The sequence below is a fragment of the Trematomus bernacchii genome, unplaced genomic scaffold, assembly GCF_902827165.1.
Source record: "Trematomus bernacchii unplaced genomic scaffold, fTreBer1.1, whole genome shotgun sequence".
NCBI lineage: Eukaryota > Metazoa > Chordata > Actinopteri > Perciformes > Nototheniidae > Trematomus > Trematomus bernacchii.
In genome coordinates, this window is record NW_022987648.1 from 10,953,260 (window position 1) to 10,971,837 (window position 18,578).

An 18,578-nucleotide genomic window follows, 5' to 3' on the forward strand; every position below is an offset into this window, starting at 1 on the left:
TTGTCAAAATAATTGAATCGAATCGCATATTGGACTGTAAAGTTTGGAAAACGACAGTCAGTCATTTTGAAATAGTTAAAATATTAAATTAACTTTACTTTCTTTATGCCTAATATGAAGCTAGAGTTATGAGATGGTTAGCTTAGCTTAGCATAAATACTAAAAGTAAGGGAAAGCAAATAGCCGCTGTAGACCAAAAATGTGAAACCCACCGTAACACCAAACATGTTAACATTGTATTGTTAACAAGGTGGTGGCGGATATTGATACTTTTGAACTGATCCCGGCTAACAGTCACCCCCCCCCTCCCATAATATTTCCTTGTCTTGATGCTAAGCCAAGCTAATAACCTGTAGCTTCATCTTGACCATATAAACATGACAATGGTACTGCTTTTTTATTATCCTATATATATCTATGGCAGCAATAATGAAGGAATACACAATCTGTGGATAATTGGCTTCCATTCACCTTACCATTACATAGTAAAGTATATATTTTTAACACGTACATTTAATTACATCTGTGACTCAATTAAAATGCAGTACATACACTTCAGAGGAGAGGTTATAGTTAAGTTAATTCTTTCACTGCTTTCACCTTCAGGTTGAGCCCTGAAGACAGCACTGATGGTGATGGTAATCGGAAGAAAAGAGGGCTTCCATGGTGGTTCATTTTTGTTGGCTGGGCGCTTATGATCGCAAGCAGTTTTGTTTCAGGATATTTCACAATGCTTTATGGGTTGAAATTTGGGAAGGAACGCTCTGCAAGCTGGTTGGTGTCCATGATTGTCTCCTTTTTTCAGAGTATCCTCGTCATTCAGCCACTGAAGGTGAGAAGAAGCAGCCATTCCCTCTTCATAACTCACTATTACACCAGTATTTCCATTGGAATCTTTGTGTTTTAGAAAGGTTAATTTCATAGTTTATTTCAAAGTTTTAACGTTCCTATGAAGATAATTATTTATAAGCACATGCTCACATGCTATTTAATTTGAAAAGGAACATCATAATTCACTAATATCTTTTACCACAGGTGATATTTCTGGCAATCTTCTTTGCACTCGTAATAAAGAAAGTGGATGAGGAAGATTTTCAAAATGTGGCGTTTGAAAGAAATTACAAAAATCTAGGTAAATGATTGAAAAAAAACACGCTTTTTGTGATTGTTTGTCTAACCAGTGTCTTATCACTCTGCTGCCTATGGGTGTTTGCTTGCCCTTTCCAGCTGTGTCTTGTTCATGTGATTGGTGTGTATATATTCCTTTCTTTCCCTGTGTTTTCAGTAAAAAATCCAACAACTGTTATTGTATATTATGTCCTTAAATGTTAAGGTGTTTAAATATACAATAACTCTTCATCCCCAGGTGATTGTAAGGAACCACTAACAGTCAGACGGGATAACAGTCTCTATGTGCCGCCTGCTGCTGCTGACATTGAGAAGATGAAAAGATACAAGATTATGGAACAAAAAGCCTTTGCCCTCCTCAAGGAGATTTTGAGTAAGTAAAAACACAGTTCTTTGGCTTTATTAAGTTATAAGTACTTTTTATTATACATTTGTAATAGTACAATGCAATTATATAATTTGTCATTCACAGGCTTCAGTGTTAGTAAAAGCAAACCTGAATCCACACACATTTTTAGCTATCCCATTTTAACTCTTTCTATTAATTTGCAAACACAAAAAGATGAAAAGAAACAGCATGGAATGAATGTGACAGGTCGAATTAAACTCACTGGCCACCTTGTCATTAATTAATTTTCGAAGGACTTTAGGCCTTTCAGGGCAGACGTTTTGACATGTTACAGTATGAAAAAAAGAGGTGTAATAATACAATTAGTTATAGCTGAAATCCATTTAGCAGCCTGAGTTTCAGGATCCTGGTTGCATGCTGGCTCCCTGTCACACTTTCTGAAATAAATGTATCTAATGATTTAAAAAAAAAACTTGCACTGAAGTTATTACATACCTAAATGAATGAATTAGGATAAAAAACAAAACATTGTGGTCCTCTCCGTCATGACTTACTGAGTTTCTTAATTAGTACAAAGCCTTCATTAGTGTTACAAGTCAAATATGTCTCCTGTGAAATAAAAGCTAGACGCAACTGTAAGTCAATTTAAAAGTCAACCAACCGAAATTAATATTTAATATACAAAGAAAAATTACACATAGATAACAACATAGAGTTGTTAGCATTTATTGTTTTGTAACTAACCATATTGAGCTAACAACTCTATGTTGTTATCTTAATTACATACTGATGGTCCATTGTATACAGTTAATATTTATTTTGACTTTGATTGGGGACATGGCTTATCATCATAAAAACATTTTCACGTCTATTATGTGCCATTTTATGGCCATGATCATGGGAAGCTGGGAATTTAAACATGTATCCTCAAAAATCGCAGCAATTGCTTTTAATTATTTCTAACTGACCTCCGATGCCTCATTCTGTTAATGATGTAGAGTGTGTTTAACGTTGATGTGCCCATTTGTTGCAGCCTACATGGGGTTTATGTGGATGTTGCTGCTGGTGGCGTACGGCGAGAAAGATCCCAACGCTTTTTTCCTGAAACGACACATCCGGGATAGCTTCAGTCAAGGGACCAAAGACAGCATGAGTCCTGGAGATGTGTTCACATGGGCCAACACATTGCTACTAAAAAACCTTTTTGGAGTTTATCCAGGTAAAGGTGTTTCCCTCATGTAGAGGGCAGAGATTATTTTACAACTAACACCGCTTCGAGTTAAAGCAGCTTTTCTTTGTTTTGTTTGCGTTTTTGTAAGACCAAGGATGTTTTGTTCCGAAAGTGTGAGCTGCATAAACCTTGGTTGCCCTCCAGAAAACGTCCTTCTCTCATGCTTTGGAATTTAATAGCAAATACCTCCAACGCAGAGGAGCAGGATGTTTTTTCTTTTTGCTCATTTCTTAGGAGATTAGACAGTTGGATATGTGAAGTTCTTCATGTAGGATAATGCCAAAGGGAGCAATTACCAGGAGCCAGATGCTTCATGTTACCAAAACATACTCACTGAATAATCTTCTTTTAATGGACATTACAGCATGACTCTAATGGTTTACTGGGTTCACTTTACCCAGTACTAAATGAGAAGAAAATCACCTTAGACATTAGTTGTTTTGAAGCAGGTTTTGTGTTATCTTTGTTTAACTGTACATCTACTTTGGCTCTTTTTGAAGACACATCACAGTGTGTCTAAGGGTACATAACTTTCTATGTACCCTTTGTTTTTTTTATTGCTATATTGCACGAATGAATCCCGACCTGCCCTGGATTGGTCGCCATATCAGTTTCTATTTGACGTGCAGTTGAAAGTACAAGAGAGTTTATAACACTTTTGCAATATCAATTTATTAATACCATAAATAACAAAACTCTCAGACAAAAAATTGGGCTTTTGTTAACTTTATTACATTTAGTGTGAGATCCCACATCTAAGTATCATGATCCATACACAAATCTGATAAAAGGTGTAACACAAGTTGACAAAATTACATACATCATCAATACAAATACGAAGTGTCTGTCCGGCTTGATATGATCGTTAATTTACACAACTGATATTACATTTGTGACGGTGTTATGGTATAACATGAGCTTGTTCAACACAACAATATTTTAGTTGGTTAAATAACCCAGTAGTCAAACAATGAAACTGAGTCAAAACATTGGTCAACCCATTAGTTAAACTGTGCACACTATAATATAAGTGCTTTATTAAACCGATTGATTTGTATTTATCTGTAAACTTAATAACATCATCAATGTTATTCAGTAACAATTGCATGTGACAAATAGGGAAATTGTCCTTGGCTTTGACCCAATTTACTGGTCAAAATCTTTGAATATGTGACATATAGAGACCACACACTTAACTTTCCTTTAGCACTGCCGCAGAAAAATTCCCAAAAATTAACTTTAAACGTTTCTGTTCCAGGATTTATCACAGATGGAAACTCCAAGCTAGTAGGTAATGCCCGTCTCCGTCAACTGAGAGTGCAGAAGAACTCCTGTCAAATTGCAGGCTACATGCAGCAGTTTGTACCAGACTGTCACGCTCCATATTCATGGGACTTGGAGGATATGGGCTCCTATGACCCTGGCTGGAACCATTTGGTTAAGGAGAATGTCTCTAGAGGCACCTTCAGCCCATGGACGTACCAAACACAGACTCAGCTCAGGGCTCATCCTTTCTGGGGCAAAATGGTACTGTATAGGGGAGGTGGCTTTGTAGCGGAGATCGGCCCGGATTCACAGAACGCCAGCCGGTACGTACATTAGCAAAAAGGAATTAATCATTGCAAGAACAATAGATCATCTCTATTTATTTTTTTTTTTACTGGCCTACAAGTTTTAATTATCCTTAGATTTTATAAATAAATATATTAACATTGACATAACCCAGCTTTGACTGTGAAATACTCAGCAATAACAGACTGATCTTGAAATTACCTAAATTACTCTCAGTCATTCATGTCCTGCCTGACACTTGTTGTGAAGGCTGCTTCTAGGCTGCTTAACCAGCACTGCATACACAACCTGCAATGGCTACCATTTCATAATTATTTTCGGATCCACCAATTGTTATCAAGTTTTGAATGGATGTGAACCCCCCTGTTTTATACAGTTACCTGTACATTTTCTAGATGTTTCTATGTTATTGGCAGCCATGTTTTTACTAGGCTTTGATGTGTCTTTTATATTGTATATGTTGTTTACCACTTACAGACCTTTGGTTAACCTTGTTCGTTTGGAAATGATATACATAAATGAACTGAACTTTTCAATACACATTTGTTTATAAAAATCAAAAGATGATGTAAGCTGAAATATTGTGCTTTATATAAATAGGATCACGTAAGAAGGCCTTCAGTAAAAACGTTCTCCTTCATTCACAGCACCCTTGAGTATCTGTTCAGGAACACTTGGTTGGATGCATACACAAGGGCAATCTTTGTGGAGTTTACCGTTTACAACGCTAATGTGAACCTCTTCTGCATTGTCACACTCTTGCTTGAGACAACAGCTGTAGGTAAGGTTGAGTGCTTCCCTTAAAAGGTGCAAACATTGTGCTATCATAACTTTGCTAAGGGGAATTTAATGCAGATGTATAACACTTCACCAATCTCTGCATCTAAAAACGTACTGTCAGATTCTGTTGCTTCTTACAAACTGTAATTATAACTAATAAAGGTGTTTCTGATCATTTTTTAGGAGCTTTTCAATTCTATAGTGAGTTGCAGAGTGTTCGTCTTTACCAATCAACTGGTGGTCTTCACATCTTTGTCTTGGCTGCTGAGATCATATACCTGCTTTTCATCCTCTATTACATGTTCCTGCAGGTACATGACCACAACAAAATATTGTTATTATATTGTCCCATTAATTGCTTGTCTCTTTGTTTTTCATGTACCTATTTTATTACAGGTAATAAGACAGGCAAGGGCTTTCTATTTTCACTGAGTGATTCACAAACACTAAACTGTGACTGAACTGATAATAAGCGGTCAAGGCTCATTAGTCTGTTCACATGAACCCAGTCACCCTAGTTGGATTTGCTTTTTGGTTTTCGAACAATTTTCCATCATTGAAGACTGTTTGCTACAGAGAATAGTGAGATTACAAATTGATATTAACATATAATCTTACCACATACTTACATGTGTGGACATTGTTTACTTAGCAAATGTTAATTTGCTTGTTAATTCCGAAGAGCAATTCACAGCCGACCCAGAGCACCTTATTATCCAAACACTATATTGCCCCACGTAGTAAGTGTATGCGAGGAAATAAATACTGACGACATGAACGCTAATGTGTTGATGCAATGCTGATGTTGGTGTGAGGATATAATAACATTAATCTTTCTGTGTGTTTTCCTTCTTTATAATGGCTTTAATATCATTGTTTATTTTTCATCTACAGCACAGCTTGTGCAGTGCTGCGTCTTAAGTTAATTATACTTCATCTTAGAGCCATTTTGATAAATGTTTGTGTTTGGTATCCACCATTCCAACCCTAACCCTAATAATGTTACATTGTGTGTCCTTCCTTCAGCCCCTTGAGACTGGTATTTGGATGCAGGGAATAGAAAAAACCTTGACTTATTAGTGTTTTGTTTCAGTAACACCTGCAAAGCAATATTTATTTAATTACAGCACTTGACAACATTTAATACAGGAGATTTCTTTTCACACTCCTTTGAAGATCACTTGGAAGTTTGGATATCAAACAGCATTGAGATCAAAGTATTATGCGCTTATGTCACTCAGAAATACTGCATACAAATCAGTTTGAATAAATGCATATTGCAGTAACTGTTGACTGATTTCAAAACAAGTAAACCATTAATCTTTCCTTTTGTATTACCAATATAATAAAAGAAAACATGTTTTCTTAAAAAACGAAATCCCAAATATCTTTCTAAATAATTTTGCCTACATAAAGAAAGTATTTAGTGGAAGATGTTAAGCCTTCATAATTAACATAGTCTTGCATACAAACAGGTTAATGTCGCATATGAACATCTCTCTTTCTTTTCCTCCCAGGCCAAATTAATGAAGCAGCAGCGGTGTGCTTACTTGAGGAGCACGTGGAATCTTCTTGAGCTGTCTATCATCTTACTGAGCTGGAGCACCTTGGCCATCTACATTAATAGGACGCTGCTTGGGAACCGCGACATAACCTACTACCAAAATCACAAAGACCAGTAAGATAAACCATGCCTCAAAAACCTGAGGTCCAACCTTACATTTATCTCGTATTCTATGGCAATTGTCAAGCAAACACCTTTAATGGCGTACAAGTTATGCAGTTCGCTTTATATTGTGCTTAGGTGTTTACTTTCTAATGCTCATTATCCATGCTAGTGGCGTTAGGGCTATGGCATTAATATTAATTTCTGTATAAATTATGTTGTAACCTGATACCTATTAATCCTAGAATTTGAATGATCCCCTGATATTTCCGTTAGAGACAACTTGACGTTCAAATTAGTGATTTTGCTCAAATTAGGATTGATTTAATGCTAGAAATGTTACCATGTTAACATTCTCTACTAAGATGTTCAATAATTTAAACCTTTAACTTTTCAGCATGTTTATTTAAGAGCATGTTAGCATGCTAATGTTCACATCAAGTTTAATAGAGCCTGTAACATGGCTGTAGACTCTTTGTGTCTTGTTGTGTAATTCTTTGCTTTCATCTTGACTTCTGTAATGATGACACATTTTCAGTGTCATAAATAATAAGGTACTCTTTTTCTCCTATTTGTGATGGATCACATTTTTACTGTGTACACAGATTTGCAAATTTTTACGAGACAGCCTCAGCAGACTCATTGCTCCAATATATGATCGCCTTCCTAGTCCTGCTTTCCACCTTCAAACTGTGGCACCTGCTCAGACTGAACGCCAAGATGAACATGCTCACCGCTGCACTGCAGCGCGCCTGGAGTGACGTATCCGGATTACTTCTGGTCATTGTGGTCATGTTCGTGGCTTACTCCATTTCAGTATGTATTTTCCCTTTACCTCCACCTTTCCCTCACACAAAGATCAGAGTCTTTCTGGCTCTTATTTAATTCACTGTTAAGCATGTTAAGTAATTTGGGGTTTAAAGGGGACCTATCATGCAAAATGCACTTTTGTACGTCTTTTATACATGAATATGTGTCCCCGGTGTTCCAGGGAACTCACCAAGTGTCAGAAAACACAACCCTCTCTATTTTCCTCCATACCCAAATCTCTAAAAAAGGGGCTGCAACGGATCTGATACAGACTGATACAGATTTGAACACTTCTATGACGTCACAGAAGTGGCGCTACGGCTATTGGGCCAACTCTCCACCTATCAGGGGAATGTGGGGTTGGGCCACGGCCGGCCATTGCCGCTCGAAAGCGCTGGAGACGCTGTAGTACATATGCCAGGCCTGTAAGTGGCGCTGTAGTCTGCCACAAAAGCAGCGAAGAAGACTTCCCGCCCATAGTTACCATGGTTACCCTTCTGTTTATTCTCCGCTGTGGCTTTTTTTTCTCCCTCCCCGAGGCAAGCATTTGCTCCCACTGCTTTAATTCAATGCAATCCCTCCCCGTCGAGGCAAGCACTGTAATTCTCTCCGGTTAGTCCACCAGCAGATGACAAACACCCACCTCTCCGCCTCTTCCAAGGAACGAGGGGACCGTGCGGCAGAGTTTCAGTTTCAGTTTCTTTCGCCGGTCAAGATGTCCGTTAAAGTTTAAATCTTCCGGACAAAATTAGAAAAGTGCCGGTCAAAGGTCTTCTTTGTTATTTATTGAGCTTTAAAACAAATGAATAACGACTCTATATAATAAAACACGGAGGACGGAGATCTCTTTTTCTCCCCCTCTTCTGACAGCCCAGCAGCTGATCAGAGCACGTCTCCCCTCTCCTGCAGGGGGGCGTGGTCAGCAGAATCAGCCCCGTAGACAGCAAACAGCACATAGAGCGAAATGAGGCATGGCTAAAATGCATGATCTGTTTGGTATTTTGAAAACAGAAACGTATAAATATACCTTATATAGGTATGGCCATACAATATATCATTTAAATATAGCATGATAGGTCCACTTTAAATAATACTATGACATGGAATTGTTCTCAAAATGTTAAAACATTTGTATTACTTTTGAAGTCCTGTATATCCCTGGATCTGTTACTAAATTAAAGGCACTTTAAAAAAGGGAGTTCAGTTTAAAAAACTGAAATTGTATTTAATTTACCTGGTACAGTTAAATAATATATATCCTCAGATCTACTGACATTTGAAATACATTTATTAAAATAATGACTGTGTGTATTGGGGTTATTGTGCAGTGATGGTGCTTTGCGAGGTTACACTTAATATACAGTATTGACACATTACATTTTTTCAAATGTATAGTACATGCTTTCTATGGGTAAAATGGCAATATATGAATGACCAAACATCATCCCATTACTGTACATCCAAATGTATATATTAAATTAAATCAGAAAGTCACAATTTTAGACATTCCTTTTGTTGATGTAATGGTTTCTCTTTCTTCAGAGCAACGTGATTTACGGCTGGAAGGTATCCTCATATAAAACTTTGACAGATGCTCTCCTGACCCTCATCAGTTTGCAGATAGGCATCTTTAATTACAACGAGGTATACAAACTCTTCCCACTACTCACAGAGTTGCAATGGAAAATACTAACAAAATACTGTTCAAAACTATACTGTTCAAAAGTTTTATAATATGTTCACCTCGAATTCCTTTATCTAATTTAAATTGTGTTGAGTGTAGAGTGACCTTCTATTTATATTGTACAACATGTCTGTCGATCCAGTCCATCTGGTTGTATTTATTACTATGCACTTGACAATGAAACAGTAACCTGTTCCCATTCAAAAGAGTTTATTATAACCAATGCTGTTTTTTTTTTTTATCTCGTTCTGGCCTTTAAATGGTCCCATACCCTTTATACAAAAACACATCTTTGTCAGGGGTACTTATTTCAACCTTAAAGCATAAAAGGGGTTGTCTTCTTAGCCATCGGACTGTACCCAATCAAGCTTTTGATGCAGGCAATTCAAACTTTTGGATTTTTGGTGTATATATAACTCATGAGGGCAAACTGTTGGATGACTAACCATGTGCATGAATTGAGCTTTGTTCTGTATTATTTGAAACTGACATTGATGAATCTGATGCACTGTTTGCCAGGTCTTGGACAACACCCCCGTGCTCGGTGGATTACTCTTTGGATCCTGTATTGTGTTCATGACCTTTGTGGTGCTCAATCTTCTCCTATCAGTGATTCTTGTTGCATTCCACCAGGAGCAAATATATCACAAGGTAACACCTATCACATACTGTATGTGTTGTTGTTGTTTAACTAATCAAGGTTTTTCGACTGAAATAATACATTCTAAAAGACTAAAGTATATCTTTGTCAAAAAATGTTTTAGAGCAGATTATACTTTTTATGGCATACCGAATAATTTGCTAACTGTTTACAGCAGGTATATGCTCATATTCTAGTAAGGGAGTTCCCTAGAACCCTATTTTTAAGAAAGAGCATGCCATTTATAGTTAAGGCTAAAGCCACCTTGATGGAAGTGCTGGTGGGCATAAAACAAAGATGAATGCACAGAAAAAACAATTTATCTCGCAAACAGTTCAATAATGTCATTTCTGGCCTTAGCATGCAGTTTTTTCCGCCCGAAAAACGTCCAAAGAAGAAGCTTAAGGGACATAAACTGTATATCTATCAATAAACAGAGCCAAGATGAGATTCACTACATTCATCATCTGGTCAGAAACATAAATTCCAGATAAATTCTATTGTTGCTCTCACGCGTCTGTATGTGCAACGAGGCAAAAGATCATATAACTTTGAAATGTACATGTCAGTCTTTGATGCTACCAAGGCCAAACATATTCATAGTCATGCTGCACAGCCCAAAAGCAAGGATGGGATTCAAACATTCCAACAAGCAATTAACAGACATTCTATGGAGGTCATATAGTTTCTTGACTACAAATAAATCCATGTGAAAGGGATGGAAATGAATTGAACTAAAATGCCAGCTCCCTCAGTATGCCTCCTTAATGCTGGATCCTGCTGTCTAAGGTACAAGGCTGAATTCAAAGTTACCCAGTGATCTCCGGAGCGTTCACTTCCTCATTATGCTTCCTCACGCTAAGTTCATATGCTTCCAAGTCCAGACCCTTATCAATCTTTACAGCCAAGAGAACAGTGTGAACATATTAATGGATCTGACTCCTTTCAACGTCCTGTCCTAGGTTGACAACTCCTATAGAAGACTCGGCTATTGTAAAAGCGGCTGAAGGTTGACACTGCACACCTTTACTCTGCATTTGTTGAATTGAATATAAGTTATTCAACTAGCATTTTAATCTCTAAGAGCTGAAGTTTAGTTTGGAGTAGGCTCACCATCACATAATACTGAAATTGCACCAGAATGTGTAATTTAGTAAAACAAAAAATAAATCAGTTTTCACGCTTTAGAAACATAGCTGAAACTTATTTTGAAACATTTGATGGTTGTGGATGGAGCTGCAAAGCGTTCACTATGAATTAAATACATGATAAATGGCATGCTATACATCCTAAACCTTACCATAAGTTGAGTGAAACATTTACATTTAACAATCATGGCTTACCTGTCAAGCGTAACCACTGCAGGGGGCAACTCAACTGGTTGCAAAAAAGGTTTCAGGTCACCCTTGAAAAAGAGATCAATGATCTCAATGGGATTCACCTGCATAAATAAAGGTTTAAAATGAAATGAAATGAAATTGTGTAGAAGTCTCTTGATTTATACAAAATAGTATCACAAGTTAGTTTTTTTTGGCATTGCTACCTTGTAAGTGACATGTTCTGACCACTGCATTATCCAGTTCCTCGTCAAAGTATCTTTCAAAATTCATAAACATTAATTGCGACATTGCTATCACTTTAAAATGCCTTTTTCATTATTTGATTTTGCTTAACTTAACCTCTTATGTGCATTTCCTATATACAGTGCAGTCTATGGCAACAGTGTGTTAGCTGTTATTGTTTTTCCCTTGTGTGTCTGTGTGTTATCATGGAAAAATGTTCTCCTAGAGACACCTGCTGTATCGGGACTTCCACAGAGGAGGCTTTGTGTACCTCACCTACGGTTTATATGTCTGAAGACAGATACAGCTAATGCGATAGCATCATAGGAAACTTTATAGTTGTGTAGTTGAGATCAAATTGAAGGCTGAGTTTGAAGATGATGTTGGAGAAAGCGGATAAGGGACCATTGCTCCCCCCCCACACACACACACACTCTAAACCCCTTGATCAAATGGGTGTTACAGCTGGTATGGTGTGACCCAATTGCAAGATGGTCTCTAGATTAACTCAACACCCTACAAAGATATCTGGCAGTTCTTGAACCTGCTGAGAGGCTGGGGGTCTGTGATTTGCTGAGGAGTGAGGGGACATTTGTTCTAAATGTGGTTAGTCTAGTAATGCCATATAATCTGTAATTTGTTCAAGATTAAAGCTGTGATGTTTTATACAGCTTTTAATAAACACTCCCTGCTCGATATTACACATGAAATTACTGTAATTCAGTTGCATTTAATTGAAAAAGGATCTCCAAGCCTCTCTTCATTTCCAGGATGAAACACGTTTTCCTTTTATACACAAGCAATGATACACCTGCAGTAAATGAAACACCATTGTTCCGTTGTCATTCTTTGTGGGCTTTTATGTCTACTGAATTGCGCTCCAATTTTGCGATGTTGGTTTTTCACATTGTCTTGAAGTACATTTAATGTTCTCAGTGGTTAGAAGTGTCAAGACCATCTCTGCAATATTTCTTATCACTTCAAACATGATTTTGTCATCTGTTCTCTCTTACCCAGCCCTCTGACGAGGAGGAGATTGTCGACCTGATGCTGAAGAAAATCTGCAGTCTTTTCGGGATCCCATATGAAAATACAAATGAAACCCCAGGGCCTGATCTGAACAAGGCTGATGAATCGACCATTAATAACAGCAAAAATATCCTTAACAATTCCTCAATTGATGTTAATGTTTTTTAGACAGCTGACGATTCAGTTAAGAAAATGCACCAATATCAACAAGTTAATTTGTTCTTGGTTGTTACCTTACCTAATTAAAGAGAAAGTTACATATAACAATATCTCCAATTGACAAATATGTATTGAGAAGTAATCTTGATAACTTTTCAATATGGTTTCATCTGGTGAAACAGTGCAGTAGGAAACCGCTCGCACTCTTTACATACATGGTAAAGGCACTGTATGGAACCACAATGATTAAATACTCTGATCAGATCAGTCAATTGTCCAGAGTAGTCTTCATATCTACAAGTATATGAGGCAAAAGGTTTGGTGTACCTCATACTCTATTCAAAAAATCAAAAATCAAACAAAAAACTTTGAATGTTAACTTGGCATTACCTTGTAAAATAAAAGCACGTTGTATAACTTCGTACCTAAATACATCATAAATATTTTAGTTGAACAGAAAGCAAAAATACATACCTATATATATTTGTTATGCTTTAATGGATAATTTGTATTGTTTTATATACAAAGTATATATGCATGTATGTGTTTGGGAGAATTGTAAAATGTAATGTGTTTGGTAAATTAAAGAGCAGGAAGACAATATTGCTCACCCTGTCTTTTTGTCAGTCCCCTGTACAGTTTGTTGATGTGTGCCAACAGCCATGGTTACTGTGGCAACAACAAGCCTGACATCCACTCTCTCAGACTACAGAGTAATCAGCAGTGAAGCAAACGCATTTAAAAAAAAAGTCAGTCAAAAATAATTACAACATGATCTAATTTCATGCTTTGCACCGCATGAGCAGAAACAGCAGGGCACATATCAGTTGGTTACCTCATTAAAGTGTGAAGTTTGGATGCTCCTTCTTCTGACAAATGAAATGCAGAAATTGTCTTGTTTTGTTACTCCTTCAAAAAAATACACATATTTTGCAACGTGAAGCCTTTCTGATGCGACAGTAAGATGTCCTATTTACATTAGCGGTACATAGATCAGAGCAACCCATCCGGGTACTTTCCCGTCATGGACGCGCCCCTTTTTGGATTCAAACACTCAACAGACAAAATTAAGAATACCTTGCATTTTCTTTATCTACAAGAAGCCAAATTATGATGATCAGTCAGGAAGACAATTAAACAATGTCATTGGAGATAGAAGATTGGTGTTGATATAAAGTTAAATTAAAAGCAATAGGGTATCGATCTCCTGCCAGTCTGCCGGCAAGTGGCAGGCAGCAGGCTTACACTTAAACTGGTATTACCCTGGCTTCTCAGTTTTTTACATTTTAATTACTTTCACTACTTTCACTTTTAACACTACAAATGTTTACTTTGACGATTGACGTTGACCTTATAAGTATATAGTAGCGTATAGTATTGACTGACCGGTTCTCATTGATTACGAACTCCATCCTCTCTGTGGAGGACTGACGACCCAGATATTTTATTTTTTCGTCCTTTTTTTAAGTCACAGTATAGAACTTTGGATCTTAATGTTGTTAAACTTGCAATACAAAGGAAGCTAAAGTTTAAGGCATGAAAGAAACGCTTACTGGAAAGTGGGCAGGGCCGTTATTTCGCCATGCAGTGACATACAGTAGGGCTGCTTTCATCTGTAAATACAGCTATGTTATGCTGTGGATTGTAAGCAGTGACGCTGTTATCAATTTAATAAATGTGCACTTGATTACACGCCACATTGTTTCCCTGTGAAGGAACCATGAGATACATGTAATGTAGGTCTTTCTATGGTACACCACTTACGTACAAGACTGTCAGTAATGATGAGCCACGATCAATATTGTGCTGCTGTCAGCATCCCACTAATGACAGAAGGTTAAAGCACTTAAATGTTTTCTAGTACCCATTGTAGATTTTTCTTCACAGCATGTGATCAATAATGTTGCCTTGTCTTTGGACAAATAATTCTTGTATATTTTTCTACAGTTTGGAAATCTTGTGTCGGACAAAAGATGTGTGTGTGATGCGAGTGAAACTTCCCCATTAGTTCTGCATAGGAGGATCTATGGGGAACTGCTAAGGCAACAAATTCATATTTTTAATGGGTGTTATATTACAGATAGTACACATAGTACCTATTTGGCTAATTAATGAGGCTTCCTGACCTGAACAGTGCACTGAGAAAAAGGTTTAAAAACATCAACAACATTTCACCTATAATGTGAATATGTAGTTTATAAGACCATGGGTATAATTAATATGCATCCCCAACCCTGCTGGGAAGGCTTTGCAAAAGATTTTAGAACCAGGCTGCAGTGATTTGCATTTTGGCGTGCTTTGGATGAGCTTGGGGTGAGAGCTCTCTGCAAACCATATGATTATAAACTGCGCTTTGTATGCATTAGGGCATTGCCATGTTGAAACGGCTCCTCAAACCTTTCCAAGTTCTTTTGGAAGAACTGTGAAGACATTCAATTCAGAATCATCATAATCAAAAACATCATTTATTCCAGTGGATAATTAGGTTTCATGACAGTTGCACCACTTTAGAATTGTGAGGATATACAGTTCTGCCTCCTTCTTTTCCCCTTTTTTGTGTTTGTTGTTGTCTGTCTGTCTGTGTGTCTGTCTTCCTGGCTGGGCGTGGCTGACCTACTTTCGATTCCCGCCAACTCACCTCCTCAGCTGTTGCTCGTCACTCTGATTCAACTACTCACCTACACCTGCCTATATACCCGGTTTTCGTCATCCAGTATTAACCAGTTCGTCATCTCACCACGTTGGTAATTTAGTGGGAATGCTGATACAGCATTCCAACTATATGTTATGCTACGGACAAAAAGTTTATTATTCCGCCGACTTATTTTGGCCCTCTTCTCCCACATTCAACATCGCAGAAACTCCGTTCAAACATCAAAGCGTTCAGCTCGGTCGGGAATCGCAGGCTATTACTTTTATCATTCATAACTTTCATAATTCCAGAGATACATCCCATAATTCATCACATTTTTTACATTTTAACTTTAACATTGCGCAGCTCGTTAAGGCAGAGTGATGTCACAGCTAGAGGGTAGGAAATCTTGAAATTTGCCTTCATATTTTTTTTTAAAACTGCCATAATTCCCAAACCCTACATTCCTGAGACATACTTTTTCATGACGAACGTAGGAAAACATCTCGTAGCTTGAAAAATGACAAACAATTAAGCAAAAATAATTAAACAAAATGCCTCTTGAGGGCATGAAGTGACAAAAACGTTCAACATGTCTCCATTAAAACCCATTGTAATTTCAGGCTGATATTTCCTCACAGCAGCAGCCGCACACCTTTAGTTAAACTGCCAAAAAGGCCACATTACACTTCAGATACTCAACTTCCTTGACATGCTTCACGTTTTGAAATTTCACAGATATCTGTTATCGTTCTTCCACAAAACGTTCACATGTAAGAGGTTCATCTCTCATTCAGAACAATGCAAACCTTTGATCTCTACAGACCTCGTTAGCTCAACTATAAACACCTGTGTAATGGAACACGATGATGTCATCACTCCAACTGACAGCAGTCAGTTCTAACTGTTAATTTAATTCTCTCTCTCTCTCTCTCTCTCTCTCTCTCTCTCTCTCTCTCTCTCTCTCTCTCTCTCTCTCTCTCTCTCTCTCTCTCTCTCTCTCTCTCTCTCTCTCTCTCTCTCACACAATGTTCCAAACGGCCCAAAACTTCACAGGTTTGGTAACGATGCAGCCATCAACGCATCTAACCGTATTATGGGGTGTCGTGTCATCAAATGCCGTTGCCATGGTAACAGACCACTCGCCATGAAGCACGATGTTGCTGTAAATCCAATGGACACGGTCCGATCGTCCCCCAAACTTCGCTTGTATATCACCGGTCCAGCCATCAACAGCTCTACGTCAATTATGGGGTTTCTTCAAATACCGTTGCCATGGCAACACAATGCTCGCCATGAAACACGGTTTTCTCATAACCTCAGTGAAAATGCTCCAAACGGCCCAAAACTTCACAGGTTTGGTAACGATGCAGCCATCAACGCATCTAACCGTATTATGGGGTGTCATCAAATGCTGTTGCCATAGCGACAGACCACTCGCCATGAAGCACGATGTCACTGTAAGTCCAATGGACACGGTCCGATCGTCCTCCAAACTTCGCTTGTATATCACCGGTCCAGCCCTCAACAGCTCTACGTCAATTATGGGGTTTCTTCAAATGTTTTCTTCAGACCACTCGCCATCAAGTTAGTTCCAAAGGTTGCAGTTCAAATATTCTGCTGCTTTTCCAAGCCTTTTTACTTTCTTTTCTTCACTCATCACACATTCAAGCCCCCAGTGTTCATGTATCCTTTCAATCTAGATTCTTCACTTTCTTCTTACACATTACATTTCAGCATAGCAGTTTGGGCGTCAGCTTTTCAGCATAAAGCATTCCCTCTAGCAATTTCTTCAGGAATTGCATTCTCTAGTTCGTCTTGGTATTATAGTTATTAGGGAGGCGTGTGGCGCAGTGGATAGAGCCTTGGTGTTGGGATCAGGGGGTCACAGGTTCAAACCCCACTGCAGTCAGCATGTTGTTGTGTCCCTGGGCAAGACACTTCACCCCAAATTGCTCCTGTGGGGATTGCCCACAGTATTGAGTATGTAAGTTGCTTTGGATACAAGTAACATGTGATGTAATGTAATATTAGCAAAACCTATGTCACAGTGTTCCCGTTATCCTGACCTTGTACCCTCTCTGTTCAGAATCCGTCTGCCTCCTCCTCTGCCTGCCACGTCCAATCACCAACCCCTCGTCTGTGTTCCTCCATGCATCCTCGCACACCTGCCCCAGCCTGCTCGCTCTCGTCAGTTCTGGATCCCCGGCTCACCTCGTCTGTGTTCCTCCGTGCTTCTCCGCACACCTGCTCCAGCCTGCTCGCTCTCGCAAACTCTGTAGATCCCCGGCTTCGGACCTCCACTCCACCCTGCCCCCGCCTCATTAGTGTCTGCTTAGAAACGTCTCTTTTTGTCCACCCTTCTTCTGATGTTGTCGTGTTTTTCTGTTCTTATGTCTTTGAGTATGGCTTTAATGCTTCATAAACTTCAGTCTCCTCTCTATAGTGTTCAGTATTGTGGGTTCACACCTGTAAGCTCTCGGAGAGCGTAACAAGAATAAAGGAATACATATTATATAAACAAAAGAAGGTGAAGAAAAAATAGCAATAAAAGTCCTTGTAGTGACTGGGACACAACTCTTTCGGCACAGGAATGAGGCAGGATTGCTTCCTTATAACAGGGACCCTCTGAAGACTCATGGTGAAGACATGTTGATTATCTTGGTGCAATCCCTGTATACCCAAACCGTCCGGAAGCCATCAACGGAAATGTTTCAAAAGTTGTTTATGAAAATGTTCCGTGAAAATCCCATTGATAGAAAAGGCCTTGTTGTCAGGTATATCCTGATATAGCCATGTTTCTGTAAAGCACATTATACTACACTCGAGAAATTCCGTGTGACTCCTAGCTTGTCCATTTCATTATCCAGTGAAGTTAAAGCTCACCTATTATGCTATATTTGAACAATATATTATAGGGCCATATACAAAACATGTCTCTGAAGTGTTTTGCTGAAAATACCAAACAGATCACCCATTGTAGCATGCCTCATACCCCTCTATTTCAGCCACATCAAGCATTATTTCTGAAACAGTATGGAGCTCAAACGCTTTGTCTCTCGAGGGTTTACCCCAAGGTGAGTACCTTTTCATATCCGGCTTCCTTACACATACTCTCTCCAGTACAGCGTTAGCTCTGAGTGTTAGCGATGCTTGCTAATGTAAACAAAGACCATATTACTTCCAAAACACATCACGCATTATTTCTGATACAGCGACATTAATGATAGGGGACGATAGGTTGGGTGGGCGGAACGTTGTCAGCAGTTCAACGTAAAGCCAAGAAATGCCAGCGTTCTCCTCCGGTTTACAGGCACTGTGTAAATTATATATATA

The 18,578-nt window shown here is 38.4% G+C and overlaps 1 protein-coding gene across 1 annotated transcript in view; it reads left to right on the forward strand.

The window, feature by feature from the left end:
• The window catches only part of LOC117485883 (polycystic kidney disease protein 1-like 2), a 37,109-nt gene extending 19,539 nt beyond the window's left edge, over positions 1-17,570 (forward strand). The window contains exons 18-30 of the mRNA XM_034134585.1: positions 607-832; positions 1,036-1,132; positions 1,367-1,501; positions 2,511-2,696; positions 3,967-4,297; positions 4,928-5,061; positions 5,244-5,371; positions 6,578-6,738; positions 7,332-7,542; positions 9,079-9,180; positions 9,740-9,871; positions 12,440-12,488; positions 17,332-17,570. Of these exons, the coding sequence (XP_033990476.1) occupies positions 607-832; positions 1,036-1,132; positions 1,367-1,501; positions 2,511-2,696; positions 3,967-4,297; positions 4,928-5,061; positions 5,244-5,371; positions 6,578-6,738; positions 7,332-7,542; positions 9,079-9,180; positions 9,740-9,871; positions 12,440-12,488; positions 17,332-17,570 (2,131 nt within the window). The remainder of the gene's footprint in view (positions 1-606; positions 833-1,035; positions 1,133-1,366; positions 1,502-2,510; positions 2,697-3,966; positions 4,298-4,927; positions 5,062-5,243; positions 5,372-6,577; positions 6,739-7,331; positions 7,543-9,078; positions 9,181-9,739; positions 9,872-12,439; positions 12,489-17,331) is intronic.
• Positions 17,571-18,578: the final 1,008 nt, after the last annotated feature.